Raw genomic sequence first — 19,186 nt, 5'->3', positions numbered from 1 at the left:
AGAATAGGGACAGACCAAGAGTCGGATTAACGCTCCTTATGAGACTAACATGGCCAACTTGCTAAGTTCTGGTTCAAACGAAGTTGGGAAACGTTGTTAGCACGAGGCATCCCTCACCTCACGGCTCATCATGTGACCACGTTGAGGGCTCGGGGGGACCCCCCACCCCCACCCCGCACCCCGCATGCCCCTCCTTCAGCCCCGAGCCCAGCTTGGACGAGGCTGCCCTCTCCCAAACTTGCAACTCTCTTCTCCCGCCCCACTCTGACCTTGAGTGACCCCTCTCAGTCCAGGGTTTCCCAGAGCACACTCCAGGGGCTCCTGTGGACACAAGGGGGCCCTGAGCTCAGCCGGGACCTGGTAAGGGCAGCCCCCTGTCCTGCAGCCTGTCCCCCGGGGCCCTCTGCTGGGACACAGCCCTGACCCCACATGGAAAAGCGCCCTGGTGGCCTCGCGCAGAGTTCACAGGTCACGCTGCCGCTCCTCACCAGCCTGCCCCCCGGCAAGTTATAAAGCTGACAGAGATTGTCTGGGACCCTCTGACGAAACGCCCCTGCTCGCAGGTTTGGTCTCAAGTCCGGAAAGAACCTCAGAGGCCAAACTGTCACCCCTCGCCCTGTCCGAGGCCACCTCTGACCTCAGCCACTGCCTGGCCGCACGCAGTGACAGTTGGAACTGGTCGCTGGGCAGTTTAGAACCGGGCGGGGCAGGACAGAGACACAGCCGGCCCGCACGCCGGCCTCGGGCCCCGCCTCTGCCCTGGGACCCGAACCCGGTCCTTGGTGTCAGTGGTCCTTCCATCCTCAGAGCCCCGTCGGGGGCGGCCCCACCGGGCGAGACCCCCACCCCTGGGCGGATAGCGGGCCCCTTCCCGACCGCCTGGAGCCATGACACAGTCAGGGCCACCTGAGTGAGGCTGGCACGGCCGCCGCTGCCACCTGGGGTACTGAGCACCCACGAGGATGCCCTGGAGGACACCCCGCGAGGGCCAAGATGGCTCTTCCGTGCGGAGGGCGCTGCCCAGTGACCACCCACTAGAGCCACAGTGGGCTGAGCGGGGCTCTCACTTGGGGGTCAGCTCTGAGCGTCCCGCCTGCAGCCCCCCCGAGACCTGTGTACATGGTGGCCTCCCAGCCAGAGTGACAGGCTGCTGCCCTGCGTCCTCCACCCCCACCAAGACCAGAGATTCGTTACGAGTCCGAGGTTGCCCTTCTCTCTGGGCCTGGGGACACGCCAGCCACGCCCGGGACCCCAGGGACCCTGCCCGCCTCGCCTGTGCAGCCGTGGGCCTGACTAACCCTTTCAAGGATGCACAGGAGATCCCGAGACGCCGCTGCTCCGAGCCCCATGACATCTCCTGTCTCAGACACTCAGATCTGAGCTCCCTGCTCTGCGTCCCCGGCCAGGAGCCCGGGAATCGTCAAGGCTTAGCGATCAGCTCCTCCCCAGGCGCGGTAACTGGTATTTGTGGGCGTCACGACCCACGGAGGCCGAGGCCACAGGCCCGGTGAGGGACAGGCCCCGGGAGCCTGTCGTTCCTGTTGGCGTCCCACGGTGACTGGACGGGCACCTGTGGACAAACAGGTAATAGCTGTTCCTTTAAATACGTCAAAGGCAGGTTTCCTGCGCGTTGCCCCAGGCTCTCAGGTTTCGCTCCTAGTTTCTTCCCAACCTTCCGCCTCAGAAACTTGGACTTGACCCTCAGTGAACCGAATCCCTCTGCTGAGATGCCTCTGGCACCATGGACAAGCCCGGCTGTAGGAAAGCGAACTTCTCATGGGCTCCAGATCCCACGAGGCAGCTTGTGGGGTGGGCAGGCGGGCCGCTCACCTCCAGCCAGAGACCGGAGCAGCCCCGCCTGCAGAAGTGGGGTCGGGACGCCGGTGCGCTGGCCCCGCTCCGGCCACAGTCATCCTGAAGTCCCCAGGCCGAGGGCCACGGACAGACAGGGAACCCAACTCCCCAGGGGACACCGCGTGGCAGCCAAACAAACGAGGGTCGCGGCGTCAAGCACAAGGTGACGGACATTGGACCTCAGGTGGGCAGCCCCCAGTAGAGGGCGCCAAGGTCGAGTTACCTTGAACACCTGAAATTTATATGTTATTAAACAGTGTTGCCCCGACACACCGTCCTCAGCGCTGCCGCTCAGGGGACCGGCCCACGAGCGACCGAGCCGAGCGGCCGGGGCCCAGCACCACGCCCAGGGACCAGCCTGCGCGTCCGGTAAAGGACGTGGTGCCGGCGCCCAGCCTCACCCGCTGCTCCGGGCCCAGGCAGCGCCGTCCTGGAGGCAGAGGTGGAGACCAGCCACGGTGGCCCCCGGCTCCTCACAGCAGTCTGTTTCCCGGATCTAGACCCCTGGCGCCTCGGCTGCACAGGACTGAGGTCACTGTGTCGCGAGAATGGCCCGCGCTGCAGTGCTGACGTCACAGGTGATGTCCCCCTCGCCTCCTGCGTGCCTGCGGCTGAAGGGGCCGTCAGAAGCCACCGCACCGCTGCCAGGGCCCCGCTGGTCTGGGCCATTTCACAGCAAGTCACCTCGGAGGGCGAGCCTCTGCGTCTGTGTGAATGAGGCATCTGTGACCCCGCGTCCCCCGCCAGCCCACGGGGACACCGATTCCTGTCCCACCCACCTCGCCCGCCTTCCAACAGTGCCCGGTCGGGTCGGAGCAAACGCCTGGAGCCACTCCCGCAGGCCCCGCATCCTGCCACTCATGGGCCTCTGTTTGCCTGACGCTGTCCTAAGAGGGGGCCCCACCCCACCCAGCTGGTGACAGCCCAGGCACCCGCTGCCCACGACGCTTTGCTGAGGGTCTCTGGTCACCTCAACAAAGGTGACTTTTTTCAGAGCGGTCCCCACTGTATGTCGCCAGGTGGGTGTTTATCACGTCCTTGTCAACACTTCCTCATTTCCAGGCCCCAAAGCCAGCACCTCGAGACTCAGGCCATTCCTGGGGCTCCCAGGCCTGGGCGACGCTCCCCACGTCCAAGGCAGAGCTACTGCGGCATCCTGCCAGGGAGATGGTGACGGGACTCGGGGCCTGACCTCAGCGTCCCGGGCAGGGGAGCCAAGGCCTGCGGGGTCAGCACCCACGGGGCCACCAGGCACGCGCTGGCACCGTTTCTCAACGAGGGCAGGCAGGGGCCCCTCCGTGTCCTCTGCTGTTTGAGGGCGTCCTGGAAATGCTGCATCGGGAGTGCACACCACGGCCCCCGCCGTCCTGGCCCAGGGGCTGCCCCCCGAGTCCTGGCCAGGCCTGTGGAGGGCGCTGGGGCTGCGGCTCCCGGGGGCTGGGCCAGGGAACGGGCACCCACCGGCCTCTCTCTGGGTGCCCTTGCTCTCCAGGTCTTAGACGCCTGGATGTGCAGGTGGGTCTCCACCTGTGGTCACCTCCTGGGCCCCGCAGATGGGAGGGCTGACCCTGGATCTGAGGGTCCTCGGACACAGACGGGCTGCGTGGAAACAGGCCGGGGGCAGGTCATCCGGGACCACTGGGGGTAGTTCTACCAGCCCAGCCCACGGGGCCCCCACGCCGGGCCCAGTGAGGCCACGGCAGGCAGGCTCAGAGGACGGGGCCGCTGCGGAGCACAGGCCCTCGTGAATGGGACCAGTGTCCTTATGGAGGGACCCACAGAGCTCCCTCACCCCCTCTGCCATGCAGGTGGCAGTGAGAAGGCAGCTGTGACCCAGGAAGCGGCCCCCCGAGTCCCAAGTGCTGCCGCCTGACTCCCAGCTCCAGCGCCGTAAGAATTACACGCCTGCTGCTCATGAGCCGGCTGGGTGGTGTTTTATCTGCAGGAGCAGACGGGGACTACCGAGGGCCTCTCTGCCCGGGAGGGAGGCTGGGGGTGCCGCTGGCTGGTGCCTCTCGGGGTCCCCGCACCCTGCCCTGCCCGTCTGCTCTTGCTGGGCCTCTGCTAAGCCTGCTACTTCTCTGAAGCTGGTTGGGGTCACAGTGAGAATTCATATTCCCTTAACGAATTACCTGATAGTTTAATCACGGCCGGATGCAGCTGCGTGGGGAGAGGCGGAGAGGAGGGTGTCTCCCCGCCCCTGACCCCAGCACAGGGTGCTCCCCTTTTTTCAGGACTGAACATCCCTTTGGGAAGAGGAAAGGGTTGGAGCAGTGCGCACCAGCCCCACAGAACACACACCAAGGGAAGGAGGGGAGGTGCAGCGGGCCTGTGTTAGGTCTGCGCCCAGAAGAAGCGAGGAGTCGGGGGACCCGTTCAAAGCCTTTCCTGAAGGGTGTCCAAGCAGGCGGCTGAGCCCAGCAGACTGCAGCCCCAACGGAAGGGGTGGAGGGGCTTTTAAGGGCTCGGCGCAGACCCTCAGGGGGCTGGGTCCCCTGTCAGTCAGCTCCAGAGTCCAGGGTGTAGGTGTTTGCAAAAGAACAATGTCCCCTGATTAGGGACGGCTGTCAGGAGACTTACGGTCCTTGTTTCTGGGAAGCGACTGAGGGAGAGGGGAGGGTGATGGGGCGTAATTAGCCCTCCGCAGGCCGCGGGCTGCGCCTCAGTCACCTCTGTTACGGGGACCCTCGTGACCAGGTGCTGGCCCGTGGCGCAGACCCTTTGTTTCGGCGGAGGCCGCAGCTCCCGAGAACACGGTGGCCAGTGGCCGTGGCCTGCTTTGCAGGGCCTGACTCGGGCGGCAGTCCACGGGGCAGGCAGCCCAGGGGGCACGGAGCACGTGGGCCCCTCGGACTCCCCTGCCGGCCCTGGGCCCTCTGGCTTTGCTCAGGTGGAGGCCAGTGGCCCTGCAGGAAAGCAGGTGTGGCCGCAGCACCGCCCTGCCTGAGGCCTGTCTGTCCCCATTCTGCCCTAACAAATCTCCCCGTGGAGCTGGGGAGGCTGAGGAGGGGCCGGACGCCCAGTGAGGATATTGTGGTCAGGCCACGGGGCAGGGGAGCAAGCAGAAGGGAGAGACGGGCAGCGTGAGGAAGGGGCGGGGTCTGGGTCCCCCTCCTTCTTGTCACCTGGTCTCCTGAGGTCCTCAAGATCACCTAGCTCTGCTGCCTCAGCCCCAGGTTGGGGTCTCCGGGCGCCCCTGTGAGCCCCTCAGGGCTGCTCGGAGGAGGGGTTTGTGCTGGTTCCGTAATTTGATTGTGGCCCCGCGTGGGGAGGACGCACCCTTAGATCCACAGTGTCGTGGGGACAGGCAGGTCCCCAGGGCTTCCTCTCAGCCCCTCACTGCCGTTCCCCTGAGACGCAGGAGCTTCAGACCCGCAGGTCACGCCCTACTTGAGCCTGCAGGGTGGGTACTGAGGGGCTGTAAGGAGGGGACTCTGGCCACCTGGCTGGAGCTGGGAGGACAGGGGGGAGGACAAGGCCTGAGCAGCGCCCCCAAAGGTAAGGAAGGAGACCCCTTTGATGCTCTTCACGAATCTAAGTTAAGCTTTTTTAAAAAAGAATTTCTTGAAATGCCTTTGGCAGCTGGTGTCTTTAAATGTGACCCGGTTTGGGGACAGACGGGCACCCTGCCGGCTGGGACCTACGTGGGTGACAGTGATGCGCGGTGGTCATGCAGAGAGGCCCTGAGCTGCATGGGCTGGGTGTCTAGTCGTGCTCCCGAGGTGACAGGAGAGACGAGGGGCCCTTTTTCCGTAATGCCCTCCCCGGACGTCCGCTCAGAGGGTGGAGCGTAGGGGCAGGGGTCACCTGGAGGAAACGGGGTTATCGCACCATCGAGCACAAGTGGGGGACAGAGGAGAGACCCCCGAGGGGCTGCGCTCTGAGGGAAAGGTCCACAATCTTTTAATTTTTGGATCAAATTCTACTTGCAGCAGGGAAGCCCTCGGCCCTGGGACCCCAAGCGCTGGGATGGTACCCGCGTCACACGGCTCAGAGGACGGCCGTGTTTGGTGGACACTGTGGCAGTGGGAAGACCACAGCCCCGGGGGCGCCGTGGGCCGCGTGCTGCAGGGCCATGTGGGGGTCCCCACCCGTCCTGCCCGCCTCGGCCGCCTCCTCCCCAGCCCCGAGGTTGGGGTGGCCCCGTGCAGCCGCACCCGGTCCCCTCCCATGGAAGGCCCAGGGCCTGGCGAGGACGGCCCCCACCTCCTCCTGGAACTCCGTGGCCACAAAGTAGTAGCACACGGCGTCCAGGCAGCAGTTGGCATTGGCGATGCGGGAGGCTACGTTCACGAAGGCCGTCACCCTCCGGACAGTGGGGCAGGCCGCGCCCGTCCACTGGGCCACCAGCTGGGCCAGCAAGGCCACGTGCAGCGGGAGGAAGCAGAGCACGAAGGTGGCCAGGTTGGCGGTCACCACACAGAGGGCCTTGAGGACGGGGGCGGCGGCCTGGGGCTGTGCCCGCGTCCGCTCCCGCAGGAGGCGTCGGAGCACTTGGCCAGAGCAAAAGCTCAGGATGAGCAGCGGGAGGAAGAAGAGGACCAGGGAGAAGGCAAGGGCCCTGGGGCCCCGCGTGCGGCCCTGCCCGAAGCAGAAGCTCTCCCCGGGGCGCAGCCAGGCCGCGGGCAGGGCCACAGCCCCGATGACCAGCACCCAGAGGGCTGCGCAGGTGAGGGCCGCCTGGCGGGGGCCGCGCCAGGCCCGGGCCCGCAGCGGAAAGTGCAGGGCGGCGTAGCGGTCGATGGCGATGGCCGTGAGGAGCCACATGCTCATGTAGGTGTTGACGTAATAGACGCTCTGCAGGACCCTGCACAGGGCGCCCTCCGCGGCCCCCGGCTCCTGGCCCAGCGTGTGCAGGACGCCCGGCAGGCTGAGCAGCAGCAGGCAGTCGGCCGCGGCCAGGTTCACCATGTAGACGCGGGTCTCCGTCCACCTGCGCAGGCGGCAGCAGAACACCCAGAGCGCCAGGCCGTTGAGCAGCAGGCCCAGCACCAGGATGAGGCCGATGGAGGCGCTGGTCGCCGCCTGCGACAGGCCGCTCCCGCCGGTGCTGCAGCTGCCGGAGCTGTTCGCAGGGCCATCGACCGCGGACACCATGCCTGGCAGCCTGGGGCGGGGGCTTCAGCAGGCTCTGGAGTGAGGGGAGGCCAGCCTGGGGGCAGGGAGGGGGTGCTGCAGCCTCTCTCCCCTCCCTCGTCCCTCCCCACCCCCCAGCTTTCCTCTCCCTCTCCCCCCACTTCCTGTGCCAGTCCAGGGCTCCCATACCTGGATCAAGGTGTCTGCTTCTAACCCCAGGGGATCCACCGAGCCCCCCCACCCCACTGTGGACCGGCCACCAGCCTGGCCCGCCCACTTGTATCCTGCCAGGTGTGGGGCTCTGTGGGGCTCCTCTCTGGGCCCCTTGACCAGAGGCCTCAGCTCAACCTGGGGCCTTTGCTGGCCTGGGCCTCTGCATGGCCACCCTGTCCCCCTGGGCCGTGTGGCCCTGTGCAGGGGCCATCATGCCAACGCCCAGCTTTGGGGGCCCCCAGGTGCCTCTGGGAGGGAGAGCTGGCCTGTGGTCCTTCCTCCAGAACTCGGGGCCTGCAGCCCACACCGGCTCAATCTCCGGGCCCAGGGCCTCCAGCCCACACTCTGGCGTGGCCCCAGCCTGGGACTAACAGGGACACATGAGGGTCAGCACCACACCCTGCTCCTGGAGCCTCCGGTGGCCAGCAGGGTGAGGGCCAGACAGGCCCGGCCTGGGGTGGACTCACCGATGTGGGACAGGCAGGGCCGTGGGGACTGGAGCCGGGACCCCTCTCTGCACACGGCCAGGCTGCTGGTTACCACTTCCACGCCTCATCCAGTGGGCGGGGCCCCATGGTGCCGTCTCTGTGGCCTCTGCATCCACATGTGCCCGGGCTGCCTCTGCCTGCGGTGCCTGACACCTGTCGCCCTTCCTTCCTGGCCGCAGCTCTGCAGCAGCCTGGGGCTCGGGGCCGGATGGAGATTGTGGCGCTCCTGCCTCACACACAGGCCCCCCTTGGCCCGGCATCTGTGACCGGCACCTCAGGAAGGCCCCGTGGGCAGGGCTGGCCGCACCGAGCAGAACTGGAGACCCCCGGCCAGTGCGCCCGTTGCTGCGGCCCACGGGGTGAGTGACAGGCCCGCAGCTGCCGCCGGGGGGCCCACCCAGCACTGCCAGATGGGAAGGTGTCGTGGGCGCCGTGGGGTGCCGCCTGGGGACCCCCTTCAGGACAGAAGTGCACGTGGCCCACGGCCCGCAGCCCTTCTGGATGTGCCTTCAGCAAGTGGTCCCCAGAGGCCGGCCCGGGGTGGTCAGCTCAGGCCACCCGCCTGCCCTCCTGCTTTGCTCACCCCCTCTCAGGTGGGGCTGTGAAGAAAACTCCCCAGAAGCCCCCTTGGGCAAACCTGCATCTCAAAGGGGCTTCTGAGCCCCCCAGTGCAGGGTCGCACCCCGGCCACCCCCACGCAGCCACCCTGGGCGATGCGGGCCTGAGTGAGGGCACAGCTGGGGCTGGCTGAGGGGGACAGTGGGAAGCAGCCCGGTTGCCTGCAGGAGGAAGGAGCCAGAGAGAGACAGGGGACTAGGTCTGCGTCTGGGGCTCAGGATGACACCCCCCACCCCACCCCGGGATGGCCTGGAGGAGAGCGGGGGGAGGGGCGGGATCACTTCCTCTGTGAGTTTCTGAGTGTGGTGGGGGGGGGGGGGGCGCCAGCTCCTGATGCCCTGCAGGTGCCTGGAGTGCACGAGGAGCCGTCTGTTGCTCAAACCCGGAGCCAGGTGGCTCTGTGGGTGGCAGAGCACTGAGGGGCCCCCCGGCACCCCTTCTGTACGAGGCGAGTGTGGGGGTGTCTCTTCTCACTCAGAGCTCTCCCAGGTGGCAGGGGCTGGAGGACACCCTTGCTCCCAGGGGACTGGGTGCCATCTGGACATCGAGACTGCACGAGATGGGGAGGCTGACGCGTCTCTCCGAGTGTGGTCAGACCTGCTGGGCCATTGTCTAGATGGTCACTCTGGGGATGTGGCAGCTGTTTCCCGCAGTCGGCTGGGCTCCGCATCCCACCACGCCCTCCCAGGGACGAGGGGCAGCCTTGACGTGGGGTCCCTGGGACAGAGTCCCACAGACAGGAGCCGAGGAGGGGCCACGGGCCAGGTACGGCACAAGGCCCCAGTGCATCGCAACAGGCAAAGCCGGGGAAACAAATATTTCAGGCCAGGGTGACCTCCCCTATTTCATGTTGCTAGTCCTGCGGTTGAGACCTCCTTAGCGTAGGAACAAAGGGGCCGGAAAATAGCCCACGTGACCCCCCCTACAAGCCCTCAGAGGACAGTGAGGTCTGACCTGCATGGAATAATCTCAAAGCCTGGGGCTGCTGACCACAAGACAACCTCTAGTTATCTCGGTTAAACCAGAGATGACATCGAGGCCTCAGCCTGTTTCAGCTCCACAGCCGACCAGCAGCGAAAGCAGGCGGAGCCACGTCAGCCAGTGCGGCCTCAGCACCTGCCCGTGGGGCCGGTCAGCAGAGACCACGCCCCTGAAAGGACACACCTGGAAGCTGATGAATAGGTTACTGAATCCTCCCCTGGGACCTCCAGATAAACGCCTTTCAGACAGTGGTTCTCGACCCTCCTAGTGTCGCGACCCTTTAACACAGTTCCCCAGGTTGTGGCGACCCCCAGCCATAACTAAAGCACAGTGGTTAATCACAAAAACAATATCTAATTATGTGTGTGTTTTCCCATGGTCTTCGGGGACCCCTGTGAAAGGGTCGTTCAACCCCCAAAGAGGTCGCGCCCCGCAGGCTGAGAACCGCTGCTCTAAGAGGAAGGACCTAGCCCAGCTGGTGCTCTCACTCCGTGCCACCCCCACGGCCTTCCCCCCTTCCCGGCCTCAGGCACCTGAGCTCCAAGGGCCCCTCCCCTGCCGCCATGGCTGGCTTTCTGAGCCCCCACAGCGCAGCTGGTTCACTTCCTCTACCTCTGCGACTTTCTAAGTGAACTCTGTCTTATAATTAGAGTTCTTGGCTCTGAACTCTTCCCCAGCCAACCTCGAGGGCCGAGGTCTGCCGTCACTGTTAGCACCTGCAGCGCCCGACCCCCGCACTGCAGCCGTGTCACGTGGGGCTGACCTCCGCTGGGCCCGGCCCTGTGCCCGCCCCCCGACCCCGAGCCTGCGTCACCTCACTTCACCAGGAGCCCCTCTGAGAACTCTGCCGGGAGCCAAGGACAGTGGGGACCCCAGCACGGGCAGGAAGAGCTTTCTTTCTTTCTTTCTTTTTTTTTTTTAAGATTTTATTTATTTACTTTTAGAGAGAGCGGAAGGGAGGGAGAAAGAGGAAGATAAACATCACTGTGTGGCTGCCTCTCGTGCTCCAACCAGAGACTGGCCTACAACCTGGCCTGTGCCCTGACCAGGAATCGAACCGGCGACCCTTTGGTTTGCAGGCCGGCACTCAGTCCACTGAGCCGCACCAGCCAGGGCAGGAAGGGCCTTCTTAAAGCAAACTTCCCTGGAGGAAAGACCTACAGACGCTGAGCACCGGCCAGACAGGCCACACGGACTGTCAGGAACAGAGTGGCGTGGGACTGCCCAGCGGCTCCTCCGTCTCCACACAGAAATTGCTGGCCACTCAGGTTCGGCACAAGACCCGCTCTCTGCTCAGAAGCAGCTTGGTTCCGGGCAGTTCTCCGGTCCCGCCCATCCCTGCGTTTGAGGCACCACCTACATGTCCTCGGCTTCAGGGCCTCAGCTGGCCACCACTTCCTGGGAGTGCCCTCCCTCTCAGCCGGCCACCCCCACGTCCTCTGGCTGTCCCCACGGGGTCTGAGCTGTGCAGCCCACTCCCTGCAGACCCGCCCCAGAGTGACTGGGGCCCCTCGCGGAGCAGGGTTCGGACACCGGGAAGGCCCAGCTGCCTCCGCTGGGCTGGGACCCCACGGGGCAGGAGGGAGAGGGAACGTGTGCTCCAGTCCCAGCCACAGACTGGGGAGGAACAGCACCCACAAGGCCCCATGGGGGGGACCCCGTGTGTCCGCAGGAGGTGGGCGGGTCCCTCGGGAACTGGGTGCCCTCTCCACAGCCAGGAGACCCTGCAGAGGCACCAGGAAGGGCAGCTTCCCCTCTCTGCCCCTCAGCCCTGTGAGGACAGCCCGGAAGCTGCCCCCTGATCGCAGAGGGGCCACCAAACCCTTCTGAACACGGGAGTCTAGGAGACACCGCCGCCTGGCCGGGACGGACATGTCCGTCTAAAGCTTTCCTGGTGCCGGTCCACCCCACACCTGGGCACCCTCTCTTAGTCTTACAATCCTGGGGGCGGGGTGCTGGAGCTGAGTTCCAGACCCAATTCTGCCTGTTTGCCTGATCCCCAAATCTGGTCGAGGTCAGGACCAGATGCCCTGACAGCCTGTCAGTGCCATGAAGATGCCCCCCAGGGTGGGAGTCGTTCTGTGGACCCCTCGGCTCCGTGGAAAACAAAACCCTCCAGGGTCGAGGTGGTGGCAGCCAGGAACTGGAAACTATCCCCAGAAGGGCGGGGCTGTGATGACAGCAGGCAGAGTTTGGGGGGTGGCTGGAGGGCCAGGGTGCGGTGCAGACACAGGGACACTGGCTGGTGTGCGAGGTGTGTGGAGTTTGGGGGTGCCCCAGATGGGGTGAGTGTGGCCGACCCTGCCAGGATGTGACAGCGGGAGAACAGAGCGGGAGGCTGTGGGGCCCCCAGGACACGCAGGCAGGAGGGGACGGGGTGGGCCTTTGACCCCGGGCCCGCCCGGATCAGCACCCACAGCAGCTGCTGGAAAGCTGTGGTTGGGCCTGGATGCCCAGCCCACTCAGAGAGGCCAGGGAGGTGTGGCCACAGTGCATACCCCCCTGGCTGGGCTCTAGCTCCCGCCACCACCAGGCAGGCTCCCGGATTTCCTAAACGAAGCGCAGGAGTGTGTCCCCTTGACAGACACCAGCCACCTCCTCACAACCCCACTCCCCCACCCACCACATCTGTGCAGGGTCCTGGCCTGCACCAGCCCCCAGACTTCAGGTGGGTGGGAAGCCAGATGGGTGGGAAGCAGGTTGGAGGGTAACGGAGTCCCTTGGAGGGCAAATGACCCCCACCCTGCCACCTCCCGCTGTGCAGGCTTGGGCGGCACACACAGCCCCGCTGGACGGCTTCCTTCCAGCCCCAGGGGGCAGCAGCACCTAGCAGGTTCCCGCCTCCAGCACCCAGGTGCTCCAGGCTCTGGACATGGCAGGTGCGCAGCCTCGTCCCAGGGTGTTGGGGGCCGTGTTCAGGCCTCCGTCCTCTTGCCCTTGATCCTGTCCATCTTCCCTCCCAGGGGTGGGGATCTCACCACTCCCAGGCTCCGAGCCGGGGTCATCGCTGCCCCGAGGCCTGCAAAACAGTGCCCAGGCCCATGCGAGTTCAGGGCCTCTCCGCAGGGGCCTTGCTGTTGGCTGCTCCGCCCTCCAGCGGGCAGTCCCCGCCCCAGGAGAGGCCACACCTGGCGCCCCTCCCCTGTGCTCATCTCCTAGGCCAGAGTCACACACAGAGAGTCCTGGCTCTTCCGGACCTTGGCTTCGGGGGTCCTGTCCCGGGCAGACACCTGGAACTCCCTGGCCATGTAGTAGTAGCAGATGGCGTCCAGGCAGCAGTTGGCATCCGAGACCCTGCTGGTAGCGTAGAGGGCGTACTGGATGGTGCAGGAGCTCAGGCCGGTGGCCAGGCGCCACGTCAGCACCACGTGCAAGGGCAGGAAGCAGACCACGAACACGGCCAGGTTTGCCAAGACCATGCGGGAGGCCTTCCGGGTGGACTCCGCCTGGTCCGTGTCCGCAGCCGGCCTCTGGCCCAGGGTGGCCACCACCTGGAGGGAGCAGAAGACCAGCACAGCCAGTGGCAGGTAGAAGCCCAGCAGGGAGAAGGCCACGGTCTGGGGGTTCTGCCGGGTGCGGTTCACGAAGCAGAAGCCGCCCTCCTGGTCCTTCAGGGCCCAGCGGAGCGCCACGGAGCCAAGCACCAGCCCCCAGAGCACCATGCACGTGGCCACGGCCTGCTTTGGGGAGCGCAGCATGCGGGCACGCAGCGGGTGCCGCACGGCCACGTAGCGGTCCACAGCGATGGCCATGATCAGGCTGATGCTCATGTACCTGTTAACCAGGTAGATGCTCTGGGAGACCTGGCACAGCACCGTGTCCTCGCGGGGGCTGTCCCACAGCGAGTAGAGCGTGAAGGGCAAGGCACAGAGCAGGCAGAGGTCGGCCGCGGCCAGGTTCACCATGTAGACGTGGGTCTCCGTCCACCTGCGCAGGCGGCAGCAGAACACCCAGAGCGCCAGGCCGTTGAGCAGCAGGCCCAGCACCAGGATGAGGCCTACGTAGGTGTAGCGGATGCGTGTGACCGCCAGGGACCAGACGAAGCAGCTGCTGTTGTTCATGGTCCCGGGGCTGCAGGAGGGAGTTGGGGTTAGGGCGGCGGGCAGGACGCGAAGCCGGGGGCTGGCCAAGCCCTGCCCACCTCTGGCCAGGGAATCAGGAGGAGAACCTCCACCCCCACCCAGGAGCCAAAAACACCCTCCCAAGGCAGTCCTAGAACCCATAGGAGCTCTGAGGCTGGACCCCTGCCCGCTGGACAGGCAGGGAGAGTGTGGCCTTTGGAGCCAGGGGTGCCCACGTGGCCCTGTGAGCCAGCCCAGGCCTAGAGCCGACCCTCAGCCTCCCCGGAGACCTCCCCGCCCCGGCCCCTGCCTGCCGCGCTGCAGAGAAGGAAGTGGGAGCTCACTGTCCCCTCCAGTCCAGCCAAACCAGCTCTCAGGACGGGGGGTGGGGTGAAGGTGGGGCCGAGGACAAAGCCCAGGTGGCATTCTGCCCCTCCACTCCTCCCTGGACCTGCCTGCAGGAGGTGCCCATGTGTGACTCACAGTAGGGCGGTCAGAACCGGCCCCACCTGGCATTCCTGGCGCAGGGGCCCAGACAGTAGGGACTGTGGCTCAGGCCAGCTCCCCAGAAAACTCCAAAACGCCTGCCCTGCCTCTGAGTGCCCACCCACCAGGTCCTGGGCCCTGAGGCCCCACCCCAGGCCCCATCTGGGGCAGGGAGCCCCTGGAGTTCCCCGTGGTCAGAGCCTTAGCGGAGCTCTGCCCCTGCAGGCCCGGCCGGTCCTCGGGTGGCACGGGGCCACCTCCGCCCCATCATCACCGTCATCAGGAGCTCCCGCCCAATGCCCCCCTCCACCATCCATGCTCGGCTCCCCTGAGTGGGCTCTGGCACGCTGCTGGGTCAGGGCTGTGGCCTCCTGGTGGCCACGCCTGACGCCCAGAGGGACTCCGCACTCACCCTTGGCTGAGCCAACCTCAGCTCCCCTCACAGGGGGCTGCTGGTCCTAGGAGGCACAGGGACACGCCCACCACGCCCCCTCCCAGCCCCTCACCTTGGCTCCTCTGACTGGAGGACCTGGGGGAGTGGCCTCCATCCCCCATGAGCACAGGCTCCCTGCCCTTTAGGTGGGGGATGGACTGGGTCAGTCTGCCGGGGCAGGGCCCAGGGCCAGGCGTGGCTGGCTCTGCTCCCCTGCCCACCCGCTTCCCCGACACCCACACAGGAAGGGAAGAAACAGCCAGCGCCCAGCATCTGCTGAGTCATTAGGTTCATCAGGGCCCGGGCTGGGGCTCCCTGCAGACCCAGACCTCAGAGAGGCAGGCGCACAGATCTCAGCCAGGAAGAGAAATATCCACCGAAGAAGCCTCCCACCTCTTCTGAATTTTAAAATGGCACATTTGCTACCAACTAAGATTTTATGAACCCTTTCCCAGTAGTAAAAAATCCCCAGGCCCCCAGGATCTCTCTCCCTGTTTTTGGAGGGCTCTGCGTGTCTGGTCCCCACTCTGTGACATCTCCCTTCACCAGGGCCTGAGGTCCCTCCGACCATGAGCCCAGAACCCACGGGGACCCTCCCTCCCTGTCCACCCGTCTGCCCCAGCTGCCTCCCACCCAGAACTCCAGGGCCTGTGAGGCCCTGCTCCGTGAGGTCCCCAGGCCCAGAAGCCTTAGAAGCTGCTGGGACTGCTTCCCGGGCCTCGTCTCTGTCCCCTGGGTGCACCCAAGGGAACCCAAGGCCTTGGCCCTGCCAAGCGGCCGTTGCGTATCCCTGCCTGCGCCCCGCCCCAGCGTGGGGATGTGCGTCCAGGACAGGGACCCCTGCTGGCCCCTTGCCCGGACACGCAGGCCTGTCCCCTCCAGCAGGCGCTGTGCATCAGTCTGTGGTCACCCTGGGGTGGCGGGGCCGCTGCAGAAGCGAGGGCTCAGCTCTCAGGGGCCCTGTCGTTTCCGGCGGGGGAGGCTGATGTGAGCAAGGGGACCAGAGGCTCCCTCCGCCTGCCTCCCACACAGGAAGCAGAAAGCCACCCTGTGCTGTGCACCCGGCTACCTGTGCACTCCTGCAGGGCGCTGTGCGTGCACTGGGGACCGCCCCCCCCCCCCAACCGCCGCAGCAGCCTCCGGCTCCCCTCGGTCTGCCCGCCCTCCTGGCCCCAGCGACCTCTGAGCGGATGCGGGGCAGATGGTGGTGCCCGGGCACCGTAGGGGCCTCCGGGGCTGGGAGCGCTCCCCGAGAAACAACCCGGGGTCCAGGGCTGGCATGTACCAGTGACGCACGTTTCACAGGCAGACGAGGGTGCGGAGGAAAGAGCACCTCGCACACGCCTGTGGGAAAGTGAACCGGTGCAGTCGCCGCGGGACCCAGTATGGAGGTTCCTCGAACGTTCAGAACAGTTACCGTCTGACTAGGCAATTCCTCCTCTGAGAATTTACCCCCAAAATGAGAAAACACTTTCTCACGATGATACACGAACCCCCACGTTCACGGGAGCATCATCCACGGTGGCCGAGACATGGAAACAGCCTGCGGCCCGCGGTGGCCGCGTGGACAAAGAAGGGACGGTGCGTGTGTGCGCTGGGACGCCGCCCAGTCACGGAGCGGAGGGGCGGCCGCCGTGCGTGACAACTGTGCCTGCGTGTGGAAAGCACCGTGCGCGCTCAGTGACGTGAGTCAGACAGAAAAGGACAGAGACCGTGTGACATCACTCGGATGGGGGACACAGAACAACAAGCCACCAACTAGCAAAATGAACAAAAGCAAACTCACACAGACAACAGACGGGTGGTCACCAGGGGGGGTGGGCGGGGGACGAAGGGGGTGACTGGGGCCAGGTATATGGTGACAGAGGAGACTGGACCCCGGCAGGGAGCACACAACATGGTCCCCAGAGGTCGAATGAGAACCCTGCAACCTTGAAATTTACAGAAAGTTAATAACCAAGGTTACCCGGTTAAATAGAAAGAAAAAAAAGTTTCACAAAACAGAGCTCACGCAACTGAGATATTCCTATTCTGCTTTTTAAAATGCTAGTCACAACCCACAATGTAGATTTCAGAATGAGGTGGGGGTCCAGGTCCTGGGAGACACCCCAGGTTCCTCTGAATGGCTGCCCCCACTCAGACCATGTCCCTCACCCCCTGAGCTCCTCCTTTAGATACTCCCCTGAGGTTCCAAGCCCCAAGCACTGCCCTGGCCCCGCTCTGGGACACCCCCCCACAGCGCTGCCATGGCCCCGCTCTGGGACACCCCCCCCAGCGCTGCCATGGCCCCGCTCTGGGACACCCCCCCCAGCGCTGCCCTGGCCCCGCTCTGGGACACCCCCCCACAGCGCTGCCCTGGCCCCGCTCTGGGACACCCCCCCCAGCGCTGCCATGGCCCCGCTCTGGGACACCCCCCCCAGCGCTGCCCTGGCCCCGCTCTGGGACACCCCCCCACAGCGCTGCCCTGGCCCCGCTCTGGGACACCCCCCCCAGCGCTGCCCTGGCCCCGCTCTGGGACACCCCCCCCAGCGCTGCCATGGCCCTGCTCTGGGACACCCCCCCCCAGCGCTGCCATGGCCCCTCTCTGGGACCCCCACCCAGCGCTGCCCTGGCCCCGCTCTGGGAACCCCCCAGTGCTGCTCTGGCCCCGCTCTGGGACACCCCCCCACAGCGCTGCCCTGGCCCCTCTCTGGGAACCCCCCCAGTGCTGCTCTGGCCCCGCTCTGGGACCCCCACCCAGCGCTGCCCTGGCCCCGATCTGGGACACCCCCCAGCACTGCCATGGCCCTGCTCTGGGACACCCCCCCCGCAGCGCTGCCCTGGCCCTGCTCTGGGACCCCAGGCCCCACAGTTGGCACCGACCTGCTGCCAGCCTGGCTCCCTGGGCTGAGTTGCCGGCTGTGCCCTCCGTGAGGCAGACTGACGCCAGCAGAGTGGGGCTGACGGGCTCCCCGCCTCCGCCCCAGCCCAGGGCTGCCCCGGGGAAATTTCTAGGAAGGGAAGTGGGAGCAGCGCTGTGTCGACACCTCCAGGCAACCGCACGCCTGCTGCAGGCCCTGACCTGGACGCCCGGGCTGGGCTTCCCGCGGCTGCTTCAGCTGCCTGCCCCCTCCAGCCCTGCCCCTCTGGGGACCCTCCCAAGGGGCCCTGCTCCCGTTCCAAACGCCCCGGGGGTCCTCCCAGTTGGGCCTCTGCACGCTGAGCCTCCTGTGAACCCCGCTGAGGCCCCCTGCTCCCCGAGGGCAGGGGCTTGGCCTCCTCAGCGTCCCCCACCCCCACCCGGTGCCTGACGCAGCTCGTCTCTGCACAGAGTGCTGGTGAGCGCTCGGGCCACCTGCCCGTTACGGAGGCAGAACTGAGGCCCTGAGTGGGGAGCGGAGGCCAGTGCTCCCTGCCCTCAGGCACATGCCCGACCCTGGCCTCCTCCCTCCATCTGGTTCTCTCCATACAACCTGGGTTTTGTCCAGGTGACCTCTGAACAACTCGGGGTTAGAGGAGCCCAGCCCACACCGTTGAGTGTCCACGCACAACTCTGAGTCCCCCCAAATCTGAATCACCTGCGGCCTCCCGTGGACCAGAAGCTGCACGCCTTCTGGGTGGCTTGTGCGCAGACACTGGGTTCTCACAGTAGTGGAGGCTGGAGGAAAGAAAATCTCATTAAGGAACCATTAGGAAGAAAAAGGACACGCACCGTGGACGTTGAGACCCAGTGCGTGTCAGCAGGCCTGCGAGCTCAGCCTCGGGCTGCACTCAGCTCCTGCCTGCGGCTGGGACACCAGGCACACAGTAGGGCCCCCATAAAGCCCGTTGACCAGTCTAACCCCCCGAGCGTGCCAAGGACCCAGCAGGGTTCGCAGCTCCCACGGGGGCTCCGTGGACAGCAGTGGCCACAGACAGAAACGGCCGCCTGGGCGGGGCGGGGTCTCTGGCCCCAGGGCGGCCACTGGCTGGCTCCCTCCCACGGGACGGGTCCCAGAGGGTTCAGGCAGGCCAGGCCCTTCCCTCCCTGCTGGGCAGTCTCCCACCACAGCAGCGCCCCTCGCGGAGGACAGGTGAGGAGCCAGCCCCCCCTCTGTGCCTGTCGCCCCTGCTGCGGTCCCAGGGCCCGGTCCTCCTGCTTTGCACCTGCTGGTGCTGGGAGAGTCCCCACGGCAGGCTTGGGGGTGCGGGGAGGGTTCTCTGAATCCTTGGGGGCGGGGAGGGAAGGTCTGCAGGGCTGTGAGTGACAGTTCTGAGCTAGGTCACTGCACTGTGTCCGCATGACCCTGGGAGGGCAGTGGCCCAGGGAAGGCCAGGCTGCTGCACAGGAGCCGGCGGGACGTTCCCCGGGCCAGCCGGGGATGTCCTGCGACACCTGGGCTGCCAGCCCTGCCCAGCAGCTGCCACCTCTGTGCCTTGGAAACCTGCCACCCTGCTGGCAGGGCTCAGAGCCGCGATGCTCACTCATCGTCCATGCATCCAGCAACGTGGCTGAGCGTGGGCAGGTTTCACCCAGGGTAAGAGTGGGGGCGGGGCCAGGGGCTGGGGTGGCCCCCGGTGGCACACCCCCAGGGCCTGCTGTGCTTGAGGTTCTGCAAGTCATGAGGAGTCCTGAAAAGGTCAGGAGGGGTCATGAAAAGGTCACGCAGCAGGTGTGAGAAAAGATGGGCTGAGGGGTGCATTTGGGGCTGCCTGTCCTGGTCCAGATCCCCATCCATACCCCAGAGTCACAGACACACACAGGCCCGGCGAGGGGGCACCCATGGCCCTGCTCTGCCCTGTCTGCCCTCGGCCGCCGGCGCAGCTGCAGCACGGCCTCGGGGCCGCTGGACACCCCCGGGCCTGGCGGTGCCTCCTCTGCCGCTGCCGCGCCCGCTTGTCCGGCTGGCCAGCTCCCAGCAGGACGGGCCACGTGCCCAAGAGCGCGCCGGCTGCCGCAGCCCCCCGGTTGGCTCACTCACCCCGCCGGCTCCCTGCCGCCTGCGCCAGCTCTGCGG

At 66.2% G+C, this 19,186-nt stretch overlaps 2 protein-coding genes across 3 annotated transcripts; both read right to left on the bottom strand.

The window, feature by feature from the left end:
* Positions 1 to 5,772: 5,772 nt before the first annotated feature.
* LOC150022869 (G protein-coupled receptor 35-like) lies at positions 5,773 to 8,416 on the bottom strand. The gene is made up of 2 exons (XM_090269813.1): positions 7,611 to 8,416; positions 5,773 to 7,006 (listed from the first exon to the last, which is right to left on the bottom strand). Exon 2 carries the CDS (start codon positions 6,949 to 6,951, stop codon positions 5,845 to 5,847), a length of 1,107 nt encoding a protein of 368 aa, XP_090125939.1. The 5' UTR covers positions 6,952 to 7,006; positions 7,611 to 8,416; the 3' UTR covers positions 5,773 to 5,844.
* A 3,794-nt stretch (positions 8,417 to 12,210) lies between these two features.
* Positions 12,211 to 17,866, bottom strand: GPR35 (G protein-coupled receptor 35). 2 transcript variants are annotated; one of them, XM_090285333.1, is made up of 3 exons: positions 17,768 to 17,846; positions 17,073 to 17,200; positions 12,211 to 13,301 (listed from the first exon to the last, which is right to left on the bottom strand). In XM_090285333.1, exon 3 carries the CDS (start codon positions 13,289 to 13,291, stop codon positions 12,386 to 12,388), a length of 906 nt encoding a protein of 301 aa, XP_090141459.1. In that variant the 5' UTR covers positions 13,292 to 13,301; positions 17,073 to 17,200; positions 17,768 to 17,846; the 3' UTR covers positions 12,211 to 12,385. The 2 variants fall into 2 exon arrangements, with proteins under 2 accessions (XP_090141459.1, XP_090141451.1); XM_090285325.1 differs by lacking the exon at positions 17,073 to 17,200 and having other exon boundaries at positions 17,768 to 17,866.
* Positions 17,867 to 19,186: the final 1,320 nt, after the last annotated feature.

The sequence above is a fragment of the Furipterus horrens genome, unplaced genomic scaffold (genome assembly GCF_987537825.1).
Source record: "Furipterus horrens unplaced genomic scaffold, mFurHor1.1.pri manual_scaffold_1, whole genome shotgun sequence".
NCBI lineage: Eukaryota > Metazoa > Chordata > Mammalia > Chiroptera > Furipteridae > Furipterus > Furipterus horrens.
This window is presented reverse-complemented; position numbering and strand designations above follow the sequence as displayed.

Coding starts and splice junctions, on each gene's coding strand:
- GPR35 (XM_090285325.1), bottom strand. CDS start 13,291: ATGAACAACAGCAGCTGCTTCGTCTGGTCCCTGGCGGTCACACGCATC.
- LOC150022869 (XM_090269813.1), bottom strand. CDS start 6,951: ATGGTGTCCGCGGTCGATGGCCCTGCGAACAGCTCCGGCAGCTGCAGC.